General features: G+C 42.5%; 1 protein-coding gene across 2 annotated transcripts in view; it reads right to left on the reverse strand.

The window, feature by feature from the left end:
* LOC126174932 (attractin) overlaps positions 1 to 23,507 on the reverse strand; it is a 281,000-nt gene that overhangs the window by 243,517 nt on the left and 13,976 nt on the right. For both annotated transcript variants that reach the window (XM_049921387.1, XM_049921388.1), the window contains exons 3-4: positions 19,070 to 19,198; positions 4,000 to 4,193 (exon numbers count right to left, since the gene is read on the reverse strand). In XM_049921387.1, the coding sequence (XP_049777344.1) occupies positions 4,000 to 4,193; positions 19,070 to 19,198 (323 nt within the window). The remainder of the gene's footprint in view (positions 1 to 3,999; positions 4,194 to 19,069; positions 19,199 to 23,507) is intronic.

A 23,507-nucleotide genomic window follows, 5' to 3' on the forward strand; every position in this document is an offset into this window, starting at 1 on the left:
ATTCTTTGTTAGAGTTATCTGTTCTAATCAATCAACATTACAAAAATTTAACCGAAAATTAAAATTAGGAAAAATTCCCAGATCTTTCCCTGATTTCTCCCAGATGAGAAAATTCCTGGGTTTTTCACAGATTTCCCATTGTCCTGGGACATATACACCTAAGTACAGATCTAGTTACAGAGACTGTTTACACAAATCACTTTTAAAGGGTCAATGAATTACTTTAATCATGATCAACTACAATACACACTCTCACACAAATGCAAGGCAAAAATTTTAAGGGCTCGAGAATGAACGGCATTTATATCAATTAAATTTTGTTATGCTGTTACATGTATTGCAGTAATGTACATCTAGTTTTAATGAGGCCATACTCCTCTTTGAGATGATCCTTGTGATGAACACCCCAAAATTAAAACCACAAACAGAATTATAAAGGATGCATACAATATCATATTTTAAGCTTGACAGTTAAAGGTTGTACTTAATAATTCAATCAATATAGCCAGGAACGGACCAAGATGTCATTTTACTGGCAGAACAGTTAGAAGATGCAACAGATCTACTAAAGATACTGCCTACATTACTCTTGTCTTATGGAGTACTGCTACAGTGTATGTGAGGGGACTTAATTCTGTCTGGCGAGAAATCACATATGGGCTTCCCCAAAGCCAAATCTTAGGTCCACTATTGTTCCTCATATATGTAAATGATCTTCCGCTTAATATACAACAAACAGAATTAGTTCTTTTTGCATATGACTACTGTAATCAATCCACGCATACACAGATAAACAGAAGAAATGGTAAACATAGTTCTTAAGTACCATTGTCTGGTTTTCTGTGAATGGTCCCACCCTCAATTTTAAAAAGACACATCATATTCAGTTCTGCACAGGCACTACACCAACGATAAGTGTAACACATGGTGTGGAACTAATGGATAGGGTGAAAACTTCAAAATTCTTAGATGTCCGTATAGATGAGAATTCAGATTGGAAAAAGCACATTTTGGAGCTGCAAAAACAACTTAGTTCTGCCACATTTGCTCTTAGAATCATTGAAAATTTTGGGAAGAGATAAAGCAATCAGCTGATATATTTTACCTTTTTTCATTCAATAATGTCATATGGAATTATGTTCTCAGGTAATGCCTCTTAAAAAAAAAAATAAACAAATACATAAATAAAAGTCTTGGTTGCCCAAAAACATGCTGTAAGAATAATATGTGGTGCTCATCCATGATCATCTTGTAGACATCTGTTTACGGAGTTGGGCACTGTGACTACTGCTTCATAGTATTTATTCCCTCACATAGTTTTCTGTTAATAAACTGTTACAGTTCAAAAGAGACAATGATATAAATACCAGAGGGAAAAATGACATTCATTACTTCACATTAAGATTGTCTTTAGCGCATAACGACTACACAATGCTGCAACTAAAGTTTTTGATCACTTACCCAATGATATAAAATGTCTGATAAACAGCAAAGTAAAATTTGAAAACAAGCTGAGAAAGTTTCTCCTTGACAACTCCTCCTATTCTGTAGAAGAATTTCTATTATTGTAAACTGTAACAAGTGGTGGGTAGGTATTACTAACTCACATCTGTATATCTTTTTTCTCATATAATAATAATAAAATGTCAGCTGCAAAACAAATCTCTTGGCAATAATTGGATCATTTGAAAAAGAATTCAACTGGTTTTGTGTATTGATATGTTAGAGTGAAGGAGGCACTGTTCCAACACCAAATCATAAATAAAACAGCAATCACAGCGGTTGGTGTAAGCAGCCTCGCTCAGCAATAAGGAAGTCGATATTGCATGACAGAGGAATTGTGTTTTCTAGGATGGTAGAAGGTTACCTTCTTAAGGGTAAAACAATAACAGTGCATACTATTCAAGTCTACTGGATCCACAACTAGTTGAGTAAGTAATTGAGAAGATGCCTGGAATATGAAAGGAGAAAAACATAATCTTTCATCAATATAATTAAAAGTACTTTGGCCATCAATAAACTGAAGGATATTGAATTACAATTGTGGGAAAATCCCCTCTATTCACCACAATTGGCATGTTTTGCCATCCATTTATTCCCACACTTACAAAAATTCTGACTGGGAAATCTTGTGTGTACAATTGTGACGTTACGACAGCTATAGATGTGTATTTTGCAGGTGATCTAGAACCTGCATGTCAAGAGTGGAATCAGTCCAATGGAAGAAAACTTTATTTAAAGTGCACCAACCAAAAACACAATTACCTTAAAAAAGATGTTTTGTGAATTAGAATGTCATCCACTGCTAGACAAAGAAATTTTCAGGTTTCTCTCATATATAGGGTGTGCATGAAGGCGTACAGCGTTTAGTTCCCTACCGAACAGACAATATTTGCAACCCTGCAACCATTACAGAGAAGCAGAACATCACAAACGATGACATGTAACAGCACACATCACAATTTTTTATGAAGATTCTATGGCCCCATAATCTAAACATTTGCCAGTACCTCAAAACAACCACTGCCAATCTTTAAAGGGATATGGACTTCATGCACAGCATCTTCTGACATATTCATCCTCTGACCTTCAGTACTACATGACATATCATGACTAGGTGACAAAATGACACACAATGTGTATGCTGAAGAATGTCACAAATGTTCTATAACATAAGATGGTCACAGTATGGTTTCAGATTTATGATACTGGGCAACACTCCACAATTTAGCAGTGATTAACCATTTTTATGAAATGTGGATATTATGGTATCAGCCAAAGATTGTGGCGCCACACCAACGTCAGCAATGCACACTGATACCACAGGCATTAGCATAGTCCTGCTGCAATCCGCAATAATGAATGGGAGAGACTGAAGAAGACATGCCCACTTTCTCAGCACAGCAGTGCCCTCATACTGAAGTTAATATAGAGTCAAGCATGGAAGCACTCTGCTCCAGTTCGTAACCTCAGCAGAAGCAACACCAAATAGGTTAAATACCACAGGATTTACTTTACAAGTAAAATTAATATAGACAAAAGTTTTATGAGAAACAGAAAGTAGAACTAGGATTGCAACATAAATAGTGGCAAAAGAACAAGAGAAGAAGTGAAAACTAAACTACACAAGATGAAAAAAAAGGCACACTTCGTGAGCTGATAACACAATGAAAGCATATGTTCTTCAGATAGAAGAGTTTACTTGCTACCAAAAATTTGCATGGAAGACCTACTGAAACTCTAAATTAATAAATTGTAAGACAATGAATGTAGACTAACATAGAAGAAACTAGGACCATTTGAAATGTGGTACTACAAAGAGCATTGAAAATTGGTGTACTGATAAAAGGATTACATAAGAGGCTCTGGAAAGTGGAAGGAAGGAAGGAAGGAAGGAACTCCCCTGCCAGAAAGAGTGACAGTGTGAAAACTGCTGAGGCATCCCAGTATAGTTAGTCTGTGGCTGGAATAAGTATCAGATGGGTAAAAATACAGTAGCTGAAGATGATTAGAACGTGTGTGTGTGTGTGTGTGTGTGTGTGTGTGTGTGTGTGTGTGTGTGTGTGTGTGAGAGAGAGAGAGAGAGAGAGAGAGAGAAATCTCTATCTTGTTTGTGCTGATGCCCCTATGGTGATTTTCAATTCCCCATTTGTAGTTATCTTTATCAAGTTATAGCAGATCACTCCTTGTGACAATAATTTCTATGTCTCTCTTTGTAAACAAGAATTATGGAACTAAACAAAATTACAAATGTATCTGTGTCAAGCAGCTGGTATGTCTACTGATGCGAGAACAACCAGGGATCAACACAGTTACTTTAATTTTGCACTATATCTGAGCAGATAGTAAAATTATCACCTCTGCTGTTACGAAAGTGACATATAGTGCATCTTAATTTTAAGAAGTAGTAAACACATACACACACATCCAAAGTTTACGCAGTACAATATCAATTTTCAAGTTTGTACTCAGTTAATGGGACTAAATACGGTCTGTTACCCTTGAAGCCACGGTGACAGTCACAACGGTGAGACTCCATGTTGCACTCCCCATTGTCCCCGCAATTTCCTGGGCAAACTTCTATGTGGCATGCCTCACCCATATAGCTTGCATCACATGTACACACTCCATCTATACAAATACCGTGTCCTGAGCAATTCACTGCAGAAGATCTGCTAGGACAGGAGTTAAATCTGCAACAATTAAAATGGACACATTGAAATACAATCAATGAAACTTTCAGTTCCAGTCCCATAATTAGTGCAAATGAAGCTAGGAAACTGGAAGGACAAGACTGTCACAAGAACTTAGAACCAGAGACCAGTTCTCCAGTCAGTCAGATTTCTATCAAGTAGTCTTTCAACAACAATATGAAATCACCGGTTACTAACATACCAACTATAAGCTCATACACTTAAATTTTCCAAAATGACGCGCCATCAGCATGAAATGAATAAAAGCAGTGCCTAAATCACTGGTATGATTTCACTGACAAGTGTGAGTACTGTCTTCAATAATTCATGCATTTGCAAGAAAAATCTGTTGGTGATTGGTTGTCTATGATGTACTAACTGTGGTGGTAAATTCCTTTGGAATAGAAAAGGACAATAAGCATTAATTTCAAATTTGATTTGTTCATTGGAGCATTATTTTGTCAACCAGATTTGGAAAAATATGACTAAAAACTCTGTTTTTTTTGTCTCTATATAGTAGTCGGCAGATACAGCATACTTAGTCTCACTCATACCAATATGAGGATGTGCTGGAAACTATATAAAAATAATAGAAAAACTCCATAAACATATGGGGAAAAATATCTATAGGATTTAAAAATAAAATTCAACTATTAGACAATCTAAGACAAAACATGCAAAATTATAATCACATCTCAACTCCCATGACATATAGTATGTATTATATTATTATGTATCCTCTATAGGACCACTGATGTTGACTGGTTGGTTGGCTTGTTTAAAAGGGAGGGAGGGGGGGGGGGGGGGACCAAACTATAAGGTCATTGGTCCATTGTTCCGAGTAAAAGGAAAGAAGAAAACAAAGACGATGTACGGCACAATAACAGGAGAAAGGAAGAACCAGAAGAATGACAGAATGACAACAAACACTACAATGGACAAAATAGGACAAGAAAACCACAGAGAGGCACAAGAAACAGGGAGAAGAGATTAAAAACAAGAAAGCAGATTACCATGGCTGGCTGACCATGAGAACAAAAAAGGAGAAGCCAACCACTCTGCAACACATTAAAACCTCCACCCTAAAAGTCTTGGGGTGGAGGACACTGAGGGACAAAAGACATGCGCTAAAACTCAGATCAAATGATAAAACCCAACCTCATGATTAAAAAATAAAACCAAAGCTGCTGGTGAGGCAGGTTGCCCAACCCTGAAGGCAGGGTGCTGCAAAAGTTAAAAGTCCACCGTAAAGTGGCTAAAAGTGAGCAGTCCAGCAAGAGGTGGACGACTGTCATTTGGGAGCCACAGCGACATTGAGAAGGGCCCTCGCAACAGAGGAGATAACCATGTGTCAGCCATGTATGGCCAATGCGGAACCGACAAAGGACAACTGATTCCCTGCAAGAAGCCTGCAGGGAAGACTTCCTCACATTCGCAGTCTCCTTAATGACACACAGTCTGTTGTGCATACTGTTATGCCACTCTGTCTCCCAAAGCTGAAAAACCTTACGGCATAAGACAGAATACAGGTCAGTTTCAGAGTTATCATATCTCCAGGAGCAATTTCCACATAGCCTGTTTGGCCAGACAGTCGGCAAGTTCGTTGCCTGGGATTCCAATGTGTCCTGGGATCCACACAAACACCACTGAGCGACTGGGCTGTTGCAGGGCAGAGACGGACTCCTGGATGATTGCTACCAAAGGATGGCGAGGGTAGCACAGGTCGATACCTTGTAAGCTTATCAGTGAGTCAGAACAGAGAAGAAACGACTCACCAGAAGAGGAACGGATGTACTGATGTGCACGAGATACGGCCACAAGCTCTGCAGTGAATACACTGCAGCCAGCAGGCAAGGAATGCTGTTCAATATGGTCTCTGTGGACATAGACGAAGCCAACATTACCATCAGCTATCAAGCCATCAGTGTAAACAACTTCATAGCCCTGGAACACATCAAGAATCAAAAGGGAGTGACAGCGGAGAGCGGCAGGGTTAACAGATTCCTTAGGACCATGCAAAAGGTCCAGATGAAGCTTCGGCCAAGGTGTACACCATGGAGGTGTACATGAGTGGACCTCAAGTAGAGGTGGTAAAGGGAAGGACTCCAGTTTGGAGAGAAGGGATTGCACGCAAACCGCAATCGTGACCCCTGACCTGGGCCACCGATGCTGGAGATGAACTGCCTCGGGTCGGAGAAAGAGACGGTAATTCAGACGCTCAGGCGAACTACGTGTGCAACATAACTAGCGAGCAGTTGTGCACTTCGGATCCGCAATCGAGGGACTCCGGCTACCACCAGGACACTGGTCACCAGACTTGTTCTAAAAGCTCCCGTCACTAGGCAGATGCCACAGTGGTGCACTGGGTCGAGTGAACGTAGCACTGAGGGCGCCACCGAACCATAAACCAGACTCCCATAGTGAAGGTGGGATTGAACAAAGACTCTGTAGAGTTGCAGCAGTGTAGAGCAATCTACACCCCAGTTGGTGTTGCTCACACAGTGAAAGGCATTGAGGTGTCGCCAGCACTTCCACTTAAGCTCACGAAGGTGAGGTAGCCAAGTCAATCAGGTGTCAAAAACCAGTCCTAAGAATTGGTATGTCTCTACTACAGTGAGTGGATCATCATTAAGGTAAAGTTCCGGTTCTGGATGAACGGTACAACGCCGACAGAAGTGCATGACACACGACTTAATGGCTAGAAACTGCAAGCCGTTGGCTAGAGCCCATGACTGCACCTTGTGAATGGCTCCCTGTAGGTGCTGTTCTAGAGAACGAGGAGCAATACGAAATGCAGAAGTCATCCACATACAGAGTAGGGGAGACAAACGGCCCTACAGCTGCTGCTAGTCATTAATGGCCACTAAAAATAGAGATACACTCAATATGGAGCCCTGCAGAATACCATTCTCCTGAGTATGGGGAGGAACTATGGGAAGCATCGATTTGGACACTGAACATATGGAGAAACAGGAAGTTTTGAATAAAAATCAGCAGTGGACCCTGGAGACGCTACTCATACAATGTGGCAAGGATATGAAGTCGCCAGGTCATGTTGTATGCTTTACGCAAGTCAAAAAAGGCGGCAACCAGGTGTTAGCGTCTGGAAAAGGCTGCTTGGATGGCAGACTCGAAGGACATAAGATTATCATTGGTAGAGCGACCCTGGCAGAAGCCGCCCTGACATGGAGCCAGTAGGCCAGATGACTCCAGGACCCAACCCAACCGCCAACACACCATACGTTCCAGCAGCTTACGGAGAACATTGGGGAGGCTGATGGGCCAATAGTTACCCAACTCAAGTAGATTTTTACTGGGTTTTAGCACTGGAATGATGGTGTTCTCTAGCCATTGAGATGGAAAGATGCCACCGCGCCAGATCTGGTTGAAGATGACAAGGAGATTTTGCTTGTAGTCAGGCGAAAGATGTTTAATCATCTGACTGTGGATCCGATCCGGCCCAGGAGCTGTGTCGGGGCAATGTGCAAGGGCGCTGAGAAGCTCCCACTCTTGGAAAGGGGCATTATAGGGTTCACTGTGGCATGTAGTGAACGAGAGGATTTTCCTTTCCGTCCGCCATTTGAGGGTGCGAAAGGCTGGGTGATAGTTCTCCAATGTAGAGGCTGGAGCATACTGCTCAGCAAAGTACTCAGCAATCGCGTCTGTGTCTGTAGAGAGTACACCACTGATGTTAACGACAGGGACACCTGTTGGGGTATGGTACCCAAAAAGATGTCTGATCTTCGTCCAGACTTGGGAAGGTGGCATATGGCACCCAATGGTCAACATGGACCTCCCCTGTTTCTGTCATTTTATAAGCAGGCGAACGCAAGCACGGAGCCGCTTAAAGGCTATTAGGTGCTCTAGGGAAGGGTGCCGCTTTTATTGCTGTAGAGCTCGTTGACACTCTGTAATTGCTTCAGCGACACCAGGGATCACCAACAGACTGTCTTTCACCGGGGGTACCTTAAAGAGCAAGGGATCATGTTTTCCACCGCAGAAACGATCGTTTTAGTCACCTGCTCAACCACGACATTGATGTTACTGTGTGGGGTAGATTTAACAGTGACAGCAGAGGTGAATGTTTCCCAGTCTGCCTTGTTTAAAGCCCAGCTGGGTAAGTGTCCATGGGCATGACGCCGGAGGAGTGATAGGAATATGGGGAACTGGTCACTACCATACAGGTCATCATGTGCTCTCCAGTGGATAGATGGGAGAAGGCCTGGGCTGCAAATTGACAAATCAATGGCCGAGTAACTACCATGAGCCACAATGAAATGTGTGGGGGACACAGTATACAGGGTGTTACAAATAGTACGGCCAAACTTTCAGGAAACATTCCTCACACACAAATAAAGAAAAGATGTTATATGGACATGTGTCAGGAAACGCTTAATTTCCATGTTAGAGCTCATTTTAGTTTCGTCAGTATGTACTGTACTTCCTTGATTCACCGCCAGTTGGTCCAATTGAAGGAAGGTAATGTTGACTTCGGTGCTTATGTTGAGATGCGACTCATTGCTCTACAGTACTAGCATCAAGCACATCAGTACGTAGCATCAACAGGTTAGTGTTCATCACCAACGTGGTTTTGCAGTCAGTGCAATGTTTACAAACGCGGAGTTGGATTAGCATGGGGCAATAGCCGTGGTGTGGTACATTTGTATCGAGACAGATTTCCAGAACGAAGGTGTCCCAACAGGAAGACATACGAAGCAATTGATCGGTGTCTTAGGGAGCACGGAACATTCCAGCCTATGACTCGCATTTCCTGTAACAAAGTGTTTGAAGTCCCGCTGGTACGTTCTGTTGCTGTGTGTTTCCATTCCATGATTAATGTGATTTGAAAAGAAGTAATAAAATGAGCTCTAACATGGAAAGTAAGCGTTTCCGGACACATGTCCACATAACATATTTTCTTTCTTTGTGTTTGAGGAATGTTTCCTGAAAGTTTGACCATACCTTTTTGTAACACCCTGTATAAGAGGCAGAGGTCAAGTTAGGACAGTAAATTTTCAGCATCTCTGCCATGGCCAGTAAGCACGGTGTTACTCCACAAGGCATTATGGGCATTAAAATCTCTCAAAAGTAGGAAAGGTTTAGGGAGTTGATCAATCAGCGCAGCCAATTCGTTCAGGGGTAAAGCACCATCTGAAGGGAGATATACATTGCAGACAGTTATTTCCTGTGTCACCCATATCCTGACAGCCACAGCTTCAAGAGGAGTTAGAAGGGGGGCACAGGTTCACTACATACTGAGTTCAGGACATAAATGCAAACTCCACTTGACACTCTACTATATTCGCTGTGGTTCTTGTAATGTCCACTGTAGCCACGAAGGGCAGAGGTCCGCATTGCCAGGAACCAGGTTTCCTGGAGGGCAATGCAGAAGGCAGGTATAAAGCTTAACAGTTGCCGTAGCTCAGCCAGGTGGTGGAAATAACCACCGCAATTCCACTGGAGGATTACGTGATCATGAGACTGGGAAAGCATGAAACACTATGAGGCATTTATGCCTCACGGTCACCTGCCGCCACCGACTTATTTCCTGAACAGGCTATATCCTTTGTGTCTGATGGTCTGGTGAGGTCTAGGTCCTCAGTGGATGTCAGAATCTTCACCTCATCCTCAGATGCAGAGCTTGTAGGCAGCAGTGGTGTGGGTGCCACCACAATTCCCTTGATTCTGGGGTCTTCTTTCTGGATTTCTCTCACTGATCCTTGGGTTTCTTTGGCTGGAAGGGCACCACTGATTCTGTCTCTGGGATGGAGGATGATAGTGAAGCCCTACGACCAGCTGCTTTTGGGTACTTCAGCCACTGGTGGGTGTCATCTTTCCCACTAGCAGAAACCTGGTAAGGTAGTGACCCAATGGACTCCCTCCTAGCAAGAGGAGCCAAAGAAGACTTACACTTCTCCAGCTGAGAAGTGGGGACTGGTGTCCCCAATGGTTGGGGGGACAGCGCTCCCAAGGTAGGTGGGAGCAACAGGGAGGGAAGTCCCCCCACCAGCAAGAGGGCAGGTGTACTCTTATGACTCTGAAAACCAACTGGAACTCACAGAACTGATGGGGCTACAACTGTTCTCTTAGTGGCGGCATAAGAGAAGGTCACAGCCACAGGGTGTAAGGGTGTAGGCCCTCAAATTTCATCTTAGCCTTAGTGTAAGCTAGTTGGTCCAGCGTCTTGTATTCCACGATTTCCCTTTCACGCTGTAAAACCCTGCAGTCTGGTGAGCAAGGGGAATGACGCTCTCCGTAGTTGACACAGATGGGAGGCGGGGCACATTGAGTATTGGGATGGGATGGATGTCCACAATCTCAACATGTGAAGTACAGCAGGAAGATATATGGCCGAACTTCCAGAACTTAAAGCAGTGCAATGGGGGAGGTATACATGGCTTGACATCACAGCAGTAGACCATCACTTTGACCTTCTCGGGTAATGTGTCAGCCTTAAAGGCCAAGATGAAGGCGCCGGTGGCAACCTGATTATCCCTCGGACACCAATGGACATGCTGAACGAAATGATTTGGGTTGGGTTGTTTTGGGGAGGAGACCAGACAGCGAGGTCATCAGTCTCATTGGATTAGGGAGGGATGGGGAAGGAAGTCGGCCGTGCCCTTTGAAAGGAACCTTGACGAAATGAACTCCTTGGCGCTCTAAGTTGGGGCACAGCTCGTCATCGAACTGCAAAAGAAAGTCCCTGTGGAATACAATACCCTGGACCATATTTAAGCTCTTATGAGGCGTGATGGTAATGGAAACATCCCCAAGCTTGTAACAAGTGAGTAATGCCTGTGACTGAACAGAGGATGCCTATTTTATCAAGACTGGCCCTGACCGCATTTTGGACAAGCTCTCCACCTACCCAAACTCGTCCTCTAAATGCTCTACAAAAAAGTGAGGCTTCATCAAGACAAAGGACTCCCCATCAGCTCTCGTACATACAAGGTACCAGGGCAAATAAGGTTCACTGCCATCCTTAGCCTGGTGTTTTTCCCATGGTGTGGCCACGGAATGGAATGGTTTAAGATCATACTTCCCTGCACTGTACTGAGACTTGGATAGCTTAGAGACTACTGGCGTTTGATCACCAGCAAGTGATGACATGCTACGCTTCATTGTGCGTCATCCGCCCTGATGCCACCCACTTCGACCAGGGGCCCTCCCCACGGGCCCTACCCAGCTGCAGCAAAGGCCACCTGGCAGGATAGCCATTGCCAGGAGTCCCAATGCCCCAGGGTGATGGGCATCTACTCCTTGGCATACGTGGAGAGTTAACAGTGCAGCCATCAGCAGAGCGATCCCTATGGAGTCAGGGGGCTACAACCAACATGGTACATGGCGGCCCCACCATAATGGACTGGCTACCGTGCTGGATATGAGGTGCAAAGAATTCCATGGTCAATGTTGATGCAGAAAACGACACTGCACAGTGGGTAGAGAAAAACGCACCCAGGAAGGTGTCCTCACCCAAGAGATGGAGGATGAGTGGGACTGCAATGCCTCGATGAGAAAGTGGGCTAAAGATCTCAATGCACAATGGACACAATGCACCATGTAACGTGCCCTTCCCCATTTGACTTGCTCTATGAGAAAATTTTGAAAAATGGAGGTCAAAGCCTACAGGGGACCATCACATAAAGACCGAAAGGTGTGAGACTCCTTTTAGTCGCCTCTTACGACAGGCAAGAATACCTCGGGCCTATTCTAACCTCCAGGCCTGCAAGGGGGGAGTGGGGGGAGGGGGGGGGGGGGAGGGAACTGATGATGAATGATTAGCTCAATACCGTTCTGGAAAAATAAAAATATAAAAAACAAGTAGTGGAAAACCAGGATGGAATAATGACTATATTATGAATACAATGGATTGTAAGACGATAGATTAAAAAATCTACTCACTAAGAGGTGGCAGGGGAACACACATATGAAAGGATTTAACGTTTACAAGCTTTCAGAGTCAGTGCCTCCTTCTTCTGGCAGATGAGTTGAAGGGGGGAAGAGGGGTGAAGGAGAAGGACTGGAGAGGTTTAGGGAAAGGATGCATTTTAGAAACGTCACCCAGAACCTCAGGTCAGGGGAGATTTACCTGACAGGATGAGAATAAAAGACCGACTCAGTATCTACCCATTTACATTATATTACCAATAATTGAATATTTTTGTTGAAAACAATGGATTGCTCCTCAGTATCTAGTGAAGATGCTGAATCACACACAGGCACAACAAAAAGCTGTCAAACATGTTAGCTTTTGGCCAAAAAGACCTCCTTCCAAACTAGACAACATACACAGACACACAAACTAATGCAAATGCAACTCACACACAAATGACACCTGTCTCCAGCTTCCAAGGCCAGACAGAGAAAAGGGTAATGTGTGCGAGTTGTTTTTACGTGAGTGTGCCTGTGTACATGTCTACTTTGGAAAAAGGTCTTTCTGGCCGACAGTCTTTTTGTTGTGTCAATCTACGACTCAAAATCTCAGCTATATGGCGAGTAGAAATCTATCCTTTTCATAGTATTAAAATGACTTGTCTTGCCTTTGTCTACATACACAAAGTAATTTACCAACCATAAAATGATTTCTTTGTGGCTTGATTGCACAAGGTCAGGGTCTAGTTTCTTGGAGAAGGCAATATCTGGTCATGAAACAAAGACTATAAAGACTATTTCTACCACAGGAACTGTCCCTCTCATACTTTTGAATGAAAACAATGGAAACAATCTATTTTGACACAATAAGGTAATTGCATGGATTAAAAAACCTACTCACTAAGCAGTGCAGAACACACACATAAAAGATTATAATTAGGCATGCTTTTGGAGGCAGTGGCTCCTCCTCCTGGCAGAAGGGTTGAAGGGGAAAAAAGAGGGATGAAGAGAGAGTACTGGAGAGGTCTAGGAAAAGAGGTAGCTCTCGGGAGAGTCCCCAGAATCGCAGGTCGGGAGATTTGCTGGACAGGATGAAAAGGAAAGCCTGGCTCCGAAAGCTTGCTACCGTATTTACTCGAATCTAAGCCACACTTTTTTTCCGGTTTTTGTAATCCAAAAAACCGCCTGCGGCTTAGAATTGAGTGCAAAGCAAGCGGAAGTTCTGAAAAATGTTGGTAGGTGCCGCCACAACTAACTTCTGCCGTCGAATATATGTAGCGCTACACAAGCATGCTTTGTGGGCACAAAGATAAATACTGGCGCCAAAACCTTTTTTTTTTCTCCGCCCCGAGTTTCGACCACTGCATTTTCATACATTGTCCAACGAAGTAAATACAAATTCCATATTGCTCATCTTCGAATGTAGCAGAATTTCAATGTACTATGAAAATCCGACTGGCAAGACTGTTAGGGATGTTTGTCAATATGGCCAACTCTACGTTCCGAGTTTTTTCCTACCCGTGAGAAGAAATGGTTGCTAATAGGAACTTGATGAAATGTGAATCACATGCAGTATTCTCTTCACCATAAGAATAATACGAAAATAAACATTTTGCCATGTATTCTTTCGTGTTTGCTGCTCTCATTTAAATCCTGTCTGCCTAATAAACTATGAAACTAGAGTGAAACAACAGCAAACGCGGAAGAATATACGTATCGTGTCATGTTTATATTCGTATTATTCTTATGCCTAATAGTGATATAGTCAGAAATGAAGCACGGCAACTGACTAGGTTTGATGACTAATTTCTGTGCAGAATTTGATGTACTAAAGAAGCGGCCGCAAAGATTTTCAAACGGAGAAAAATTTGCGCCTAACTCTCGTTCAGAACATGTTCTATCATACGCAGTCTATTATTTGGTTCTTGTTGATCATTATCAAAGAAAGCAGCAGTGTAAGTAACAACAAACTGCAGTCTCTTGCCATTGTTTCGCTAATGAGACGATTCCTCTTTTTTTTTTTTAAGCAGCGGTAGCGCGCACAAAAGCAAGTCATGCCGCGAGCGGCAACAGGCCGTACACACGCACTATCAGAATGCGACAAACAATGCATGACACAGTACAGTAATGCATTTTCAGCTTAGAGTGACGTAAACACCTATAACAAAGAAAACGGCACTTATCAGATCAAAGCAAAATAAGCAATTGATTCAAACCAGACTAAGCACGTGAAAAAGGAAGGGTACCCGTATAAATACGGACGGAGCACCTCACGCATAGCAATGGCTACCTGGTAAAGCTTAACTGCTAAGCTTACGATTCGAACCAAACTACTGTAGCTGTATCGTCTTTCATTCGACCTAAATTGTGTCTCGTATTACAATGGACCAACTTTGTTTCGATTTGGAGGTGCGGCCTAAAACTTTTCTCTCCCCTTGAATTTCGAGTCTCAAATTTCAGGTGCAGCTTAGATTCGGGAAATATTTTTTTCCTTTATTTCGAGTCTCATTTTTAGGTGCGGCTTAGATTCGAGTAAATATGGTAATTATAATCTTTTATGTGTGTATTCTGCTGCCGCTTGGTGGATAGATTTTTTTATCTGTCCAATTACCCTATATGTATCACAATACTCCAAAAGTTATTCAACTGGCAAATGACTCAGATGTGAATGGAAAGTGCTAATAATAATGTTTAAAAGAAAGGCAAAGCTGGTAATTCAAAACTTCAAAGAACTGCATATGAATATATGTCAGAAGCCATAAATTACAATGAGTAGCCATTACCAGTACTAATCTGATGTGCACAAACTGCTAGGATTTCACCACAGACCTGGGGTGGAAACTTTCAAAACTTTGTGGAACAAGCAAGAACTCAAAAAAGCACATAAAACGAAAATGAGTATTGGGGTCTGATGTACAACCGATGCTAACGGCAACTGAGGTTGAAAACATCAATTGATCAATAAGTGAGCACTCCGTGATAATCAAAGGAAGTTACGTTTTACTGGTGTACAGCTAGGTGAAGCCCCTTTTGGATAGAACAATGATACATAAATCACAATACTTTTCTTACAAGGCCCATCCACATCATCCATACTGACAAATCCCTTGCAAGCACACCATTTTTAAAAGCACTAAACCATTCCTTACTAAAAGAAGATTCATCAGCGAAGCTGAAAATGTTAATCCGCTTATTTTTCCCTTCAAAATAGACTACCTACTTTTTACTAGCGCATCATTTGGACAAGTGTACAGTGTTTAATTTTGCTTATTACTGTGAAAGCTGTTCCGAAATGGTACAGCTGCTTACCATTTAGAACCAGTTTTAACATTTTACATACACCTGACAGTAAAAAAAGTGATAGTGACTGAAATTTGCCTTGTTCATCAAGTTACACAGTAGCCAATCACATTACAGAATGCACAGTACTGCTCACAGAAGTAAAGTATGAGGGAGTCGTGGCACAAACCAAGTACCCTCTAAACACACAAGAAAATCTTAGTGTCATTCCTAGGATTTCAGATGTAGAAATGGTACTTGAAGTTGTGAAGTCAAGGACAGGACAACAGTTACAAAAACGTGAATATCACAACACTTAATACGAGGGCTATCCACAAAGTACATTATGTTTTGGAATTAAAAATAAATAAAGTATTGGAAAATTTTTTTTTATATATACAGATGAAAGCCACACTTAAATACTACTTTTCTACATAGTTGCCATTTAAATTAAGGGACTTATCGTAGCGATGGACGAGCTTGGAAATTCCTTTGTCGTAAAATTCGGCCGTCTGCGCCTTCAACCACGTGGTTACCTCTTCTTGAAGCTGTGCATCGTCATAAAAACGCTGCATAGCCAACCACTTCTTCATTGCTGGGAATAAGTGGAAGTCGCTCGGTGCCAGGTCGGGACTGTACGACGGATGAGGAAACAACTCCTACTTAAAAGATTCGAGAACTTCACGAGTGGCATTTGCCGTGTGGGCCCGGGCGTTGTCGTGAATCAGCAAGATCTTTGAGCCCAACTTTCCCCTGCGTTTGTTTTGTATTGCTCTTCTGAGGTTGTCCAGAGTTTGGCAATACCTTTGAGAGTTTATTGTAGTGCCTCTTTCCAGGAAATCCACAAAAATCACACCTTTTCTGTCCCAAAAGACAGTCGCCACGTGGTTGAAGGCGCAGGCGGCCGAATTTTACAACAAAGGAATTTCCAAGCTCGTCCATCGCTACAATAAGTGCCTTAATTTAAATGGCAACTATGTAGAAAAGTAGTATTTAAGTGTGGCTTTCAGCTGTATATAATCAAAAAAATTTCCAGTACTTTATTTATTTTTAATTCCAAAATGTAATGTACTGTGTGGATAGCCCTCGTATAGTGATTTTGTAATTAGGTCAGTGGACTAATAAGCAACTCTGCAACAGCAGAATTCAGGTTGAATTCCACTTCTACATCTACATCAATACTTCACAATCTACCTGACACTGTGTGGCAGAGGGTACTTCTGGTACCACTGACTAATCCCCCCCCCCTCCCCACCCCCTTTCCCTGTTCCACTCACAAATGGTGCATGGGAAGAATGATTTTCAGTAAGCCTCTGTATTAACTCTACTGTCTCAAATTTTCTCATTCTGATCATTTTGTGAGATGTATGTAGGACAACTCTTTCCAGAAAGTACTCACTTGAAATTTCAACAGTACTCCATGACATACAATGCCTCTCTTGCAGCATCTGCCACTGGGGTTTGTTGAGCTTCTCTGTGACACACTAACATGGACTACACAATCCCATGATGAAATGTGCTTCTCTTCACTGGACTTTCTCTATCTCTTCTCAGTCCTGCCTGGTAGAGGTCCTAAGTTGATGAACAATACTTGAAAATCTGGCAAACAAGGGCCTCATAAGCCATTTCCTTAGTGAATTAATTATATTTTCTTATGATTCTACCTATGAAACTCAGTCTGGCATTTGCTTTTTCTATTGTTAAGGTCATTCCTTATAGATACTCCTAGACACATTACAGTAGTTTCTCTTTCTGGCAATTTGTCACCAATAGTGTAGTTGTACAGTTGTGGATTTCTTTTCCTACGAATGCACAATATGTCACTTTTATTTATATTCAGGGTTGACTGCCAGTCCCTGCACCATTCATCAATGCTTTGCAAATTGTTACTGTATTCTGGTGTTGCTACCTTCTGATCATCATCTGTGAACAGCCTTGAAGAGCACCTTAGAATCTCATAGGTATCTCATCTGTCCCCATGCCTTTCCACTACAAAGAGACTATAGTAGCTTTTCTATTCTGCGATCATTCATCTAAATATCTGTCATTTCAAAGTTCATACGATGACCGAAAAAGAGGGATCATGGGATCATATTATGCTCTCCCACAGCAAAACAATTTCAGATGACTAAATTCAGTATTTCAGACTTGTGTCTGTCATTTTCATTTTGGTGCCATTGTGGTCACCATGTGACACCTAGCAAATATTATTTACTTTACTGCATTCATTGTTTTTATCTATAAAAATATTACAATTAATAGGATAAACAGTGCAAAGTTCTTGATAACATTTTTTCAGCCTTAAAAGAGCACAGCATGCAGTTTCTTTATCACTTAATGTCCTATCCAAAAGTCTTCCCCTTCAGTGAGCACCTGTATTCTGCATGAAAGAGAGTTTATGAGGTGAATAATAAATCTCTCATTTCCTGCCACCCCTCCAAGGCAGCTATGGCAATGTACCAAACGTCAATGGTAGTTATTGGTACATGGTTGGACTTATTTTCTCGCAGTTCCATTCCATTTCTGGCCCCACATATTCAAAGGGGCTTAGGTCTGGTGCAGGTCAGGTGAGAAAATAAATCTCATTCTGTTCTAAAAATCAGTCTAGCGCCATTGTTGTTACCAAAGAGTGATCCTGTTAGAAACAGAGGAATCTTTCTAGATACAGTTGTCGCACTGATGGGACCACAATATTACCTATAACACGAGTATACTGGGCAGCATCAAGCTGGCCATCTATCCTCGGAAGCAACTCAAGTCTACGGGAACACATCCACCCCCAAACTGCCAGTTGCATGGCCACTCACACATATATTCAGGATAAAAACTAGATATTTTAGATTGAAACAAACATTGTGCAGCCTACAGACTCTTACTAGTCCACCATTTGATGTAAAAAATACAAATTCCATCTGAAAATATTACATTTCACCAGTTGTGATAGGTATTTTTCTCAGAAAACGGTCATCACAGAACTTTCTCTTGATGACCACACATTTCCTTTCTAGTCCAGTCTCCCAAAGGCAGGCCTGAAATGCGCCAAACAAACTGGAAAAAGTGCTAATATGTCTAACTACATCACGTTCAGAAATGGATTTTGCTGTGATATGTTTACAACTTCATTATCCAGGACCGGTATTGTTACACACCAACATCTAGTTTCTACATGCCTGCTGGATTCTCCAGTACCATAATATTGTGTTATCCATCATTTCACAGTTTTAGACAAGACCAGTTTTGCATAATATTTCACACTGTACTTTCCCTTCAGCAAGTTCTGAATATAATCTGCAAAAATGGGATGCTGTATTTAATTCGTGACAGTAGTGTACCACACTTCAATACCGGATGTAATTTTCTGCCATCACTTTTAGTGCAATCAAGTGTACAATTACCTGCTTACTAAAATGGAAAAGAGAGAAGGATGATGTGCTAAAATAGTAAACACAGGTTGTGCTCAGCAACACCACGTAAACACAGGAAAGTTATTTTCTTATGATGAAACCAGCCGATTATGAAATTACAGTGAATGAAATTAAATCTTTTGTGTAAGTTTATAAACATAGATGCACGAAAGAGCTTTCACAATAAACAAAATAACCACCAAGCAAATATTTGTCGTACCATTCTCCCGGTGACAGTAATCCTGATCAGACTTTAAACAACTGAATGTGTAAAACTACTGCATCATGAAAAATATTACCATTAGAAGTAGTTTATCTTACCTATAGGAAATATTGAATCCTGTCATGTTGTACGCAACATCACTGTAAAAATGCAATAAAGCTGAACCAGACTTTGCTACCACTTCTGGAATTTTTCTGATGGTATAACCATCTTTGTACATAAGACCACTGAAACAGAATTACACAATTCATGTTAACATTTTCTGTCAAGAAACTCTTACAAATAATTAGGATACACAGCTGTCATTATATGAACCATTATCTAAGTTTCCCCTCAAGATTTTCCCCCTCCTGTATAATCTGTCTTTAATTTTAATCAAATAAATGAAGAATTTTAATGTTCACATTTAGAGGCAGCAGATCAGTCATTTGTTAGGTCACACAGTTTCAGTACTAGTTAGCATGTAATTCTCATTATTATTCTGAGTAATCAATTTTCTGACTGGTTTCATGTGGGCCACAATGAATTCCTCTTCTGTGCCAATCTTTTTATCTTCAGGGTAGCACTTGCAACCTACGTCCTAAATTATTTGCTTGGTGTATTCTAATCTCTGTAGTTCTGTACAGTTTTCACCCTCTACAACTCCCTCTATACTATGGAAGTTATTCCCTGATGTCTTAAATCTGTTCTCCTTGTCAGTGCTTTCCATATACTCCTTTCCTCGCTGATTCTGTGGAGACCATCCTCATTCCTTACCTTACCAGTACACCTAATGTTTAACTTTCGTCTGTAGCTTTTGTCTGTAACACCAGTGCTCTTCTGTCCCAACAATATTTCCACAGCCCATGTTTCACTACCAGAAATGCTGGAGTCCAATGTATATTCAAAGAAATTTCTTCCTCAAATTGACCTATGTTCAATACTAGTAGACTTCTCCTGGCCAGGAATGCCTTTTTTCCAGTGCTAGCCTGCCTTTTATATCCTCCTTGTTCAATCCACTTGCTGTCTAGGTAGAAGAACTCCTTAACTTCACCTACTTCACGATCCCAAATTCTCACTATTCTCATTTCTGCTACTTCTCATTACTTTCATCTTTCTCTGATTTACTCTCTAACCATATTCTGTACTCATTAAGGCTGTTCATTCCATTCAATCTACCCTGTAATTCTTCTTCACTTAGGTTAGCAGTGTCATCAGAGAATCTTGTCATCGATATCCTTTCACCCTGAATTTTAATCCCACTCTTGAACCATTCTTTTATTTCCATCAGTGCTTCTTTGATGTGGAGATTGAACAGTAAGGGCTACAGACTACATTCCTGTCTTACACTCTTCTTAATCTGAGAACTTCGTTCTTGTTCTTATAATCTTGTTGTTCCCTCTTGATTCATGTACATTTTGTATATTACCTGTCTTTGCCCATAGCTTACTCCTAGTTTTCTAAGCATTTTGAACATCTTGCACCATTTTACATCGTCAAACACTTTTGTCCGGGTCAACAAATCCTATGAACATTTCTTGATTTTTCTTTTCAGTCTTGCTTCTACCAACCACTATGTCAGAACCACCTCTGTGTTGTCTTTATCCTTCCTAAAGCCAAACTGACCATCATCTAATACATTCTCAATTTGATTTTTCATTCTTCTGTATATTATTATTCTCACCAACTTGAATGCATAAGCTATTAGGCTAATTATATGATAATTCTCACATTTGTTGTCTTGTGTTATCCTCTGAATTCTGTGGATAATGTTTCTCCAAAAGTCTGATGGTAAATTGCCATTCTCATACATTCAACACACCAACAAGAACAGTTGTTCCGTTGCAACTTCTCCCAATGATTTTAAAAATGTTAATGCCCTTGCTTTTAATTTCGAAGAAGGTTGTTTTGACTTTCCTATATGTTGATTCAGCCCTTCCAGCAATCATTAATTTTCGATTTCTTCACATAACCATTTCACCTTAGCTTCCCTATTTATTTAATTCCTAAGTGACTTGCATTTCTGTATTCCTGAATTTACATGAACCATTTTTGTACTTCTTTCTTTTGTTGATCGACCGAATTATTTCTTTTCTTATCCATCGTTTCTTTGCAGCTACTTTCCCTGTACTTTCATTTTTTTCCCCAACTTCCGTGATTGCCCTTTTTAGCGATGTCTATTCCTCTTCAATTGAACTGCCTACTGAGCTATTCATTATCACAGTATCTACAGCCACAGAGAACTTCAAGTATATCTCCTCATTCCTTAGTACCCCCATATCCCATTTCTTTGTGCATTGATTCTTAGAATCTCTGTGTGACCTTGATGTAATATAACTGGAATCTCCCGTACCTCCTGGCCTTTTCCTAGTGTACCGCCTTCTCATGTAATCCTCGAATAGTGTATTCGCTACTTCTATCTGAAAATTACTGCAGAACCCAGTTAGTCTTTCTCCTCTCTCATTCCTATGAGGAAGCCCATATTCTCCCATAAACCTTTCTTCTACTCCTTCCCCTATGATCACAATCCAATCCCCTGTAACTATTAGATTTTCATCTCAGTTAATCTACTGAATTGCCCATTCAATATCTACAAATACTTTCTTTCTCTTCACCTTCTGCTTGCAACGGCAGCACATATACCTGAACTATTGTTTTGTTCTACAGTGCAAAAACAATGAGGGTCATATGCCCCCATGCCAGAACTGAACACACACACACACACACACACACACACACACACACACACACACACACACTCACGAGGGGTGGAGGGGGGTGAGGGTGAGGGGACACATGGAGGGGGAGGGATGGGGATCAGGGAGGGGGGAGAGAGGGGAGAGCATAGGGGAGGAGGGGAGTGGGTAGCGGTGGTGAGGGGGAGATGGGGGTGTCAGGGGGATAGGGGTGTGTGGGGGGAGAGGGGGGGAGAGGGGGGGAGAGGGGGGGAGAGAGGGGGGAGAGGGGGGAGAGGGGGGAGAGGGGGGAGAGGGGGGAGAGGGGGGAGAGGGGGGAGAGGGGGGAGAGGGGGGAGAGGGGGGAGAGGGGGGAGAGGGGGGAGAGGGGGGAGAGGGGGGAGAGGGGGGAGAGGGGGGAGAGGGGGGAGAGGGGGGAGAGGGGGGAGAGGGGGGAGAGGGGGGAGAGGGGGGAGAGGGGGGAGAGGGGGGAGAGGGGGGAGAGGGGGGAGAGGGGGGAGAGGGGGGAGAGGGGGGAGAGGGGGGAGAGGGGGGAGAGGGGGGAGAGGGGGGAGAGGGGGGAGAGGGGGGAGAGGGGGGAGAGGGGGGAGAGGGGGGAGAGGGGGGAGAGGGGGGAGAGGGGGGAGAGGGGGGAGAGGGGGGGAGGTACCACTGAGGACACGTAGGCCATTGAGGGACCACATACAGCGGGCAGCCAGGAAGTATCAACAAACGGAAGAGCAACGTATCCAAGACATAAAGATGGTGGAAGAAACCAATTGCACTGCCAGAAATTTATACAAATGGTTTTGTCAGTGGCAAAGCGAAAGCCACTGTTGATACTTCATGACTCAAGATGACTGAGACACCCCTGAAGACACCACTCAAGAAGACCATGGTGAACTGCAAAGATAGGCCTTAACAGGGTTAATGGCAACATCAAAGAGAGTGACACTCAGGACGGAACCCTGAGGCACGCCATTTTCCTGGATAAAGGTGTCCTGATAATGCAGAACCCACACGCACCTTGAAAACTTGGCCATTTAAAAATTCCTGAAGGAAATGGGGCATGTGACCACATAAGCCCCACGTGTAGAGAGTACGGAGGATACCAGTCCTCCAGCAGGTGTTGTAGGCTTCCTCCTGATCAAGAAACATAGCCACAGTCTGGTGTTTCCACAGAAAACCATTCGTAACATGGGTTTATGGGTGACAAGACAGTCAACTGCAGAATGGCGTGCTCGAAATCCACATTGTGCAGTGGTCAGTAAATTGCGAGACTCGAGCCACCATACCAGCCGGTCATGAATCATATATTCCATCACCTTGCAAACACAGCTGGTGAGAGAAATGGGGCAATAACTAAAAGGAAGTTGTTCATCCTTACTGGGCTTAGGTATGCGTATGACAGTGGCTTCACGCCAGCGCCTGGGGAAACATGTCTCTGCCTAGATGCGATTGCAAGTATGAAGGAGAAAGTGCTTGCCCGCCAGAGAGGTTCTACAATATCTGAATTTGAACATCATCCAACCCTGGGGTGGAGGATTGGGATGAAGTGAGAGCATGATCTAGCTCCCTCATAGTAAAGGCAGCATTGTAGCACTCACAATTTGAGTAGAGAAGGATATTGTCTGAGCCTCTTCCACTCGTTCCTGATTGAAGAAGGTAGGGTGACAGTGGGAGCAGCTGGAAATCTTCACAAAATAATGGCCCCCAGGTGTTGTTGTTGTGGTCTTCAGTCCTGAGACTGGTTTGATGCAGCTCTCCATGCTACTCTATCCTGTGCAAGCTGCTTCATCTCCTAGTACCTACTGCAGCCTACATCCTTCTGAATCTGCTTAGTGTATTCATCTCTTGGTCTCCCTCTATGATTTTTACCCTC

The sequence above is a fragment of the Schistocerca cancellata genome, chromosome 3 (assembly GCF_023864275.1).
Source record: "Schistocerca cancellata isolate TAMUIC-IGC-003103 chromosome 3, iqSchCanc2.1, whole genome shotgun sequence".
In the NCBI taxonomy this organism is placed as follows: domain Eukaryota; kingdom Metazoa; phylum Arthropoda; class Insecta; order Orthoptera; family Acrididae; genus Schistocerca; species Schistocerca cancellata.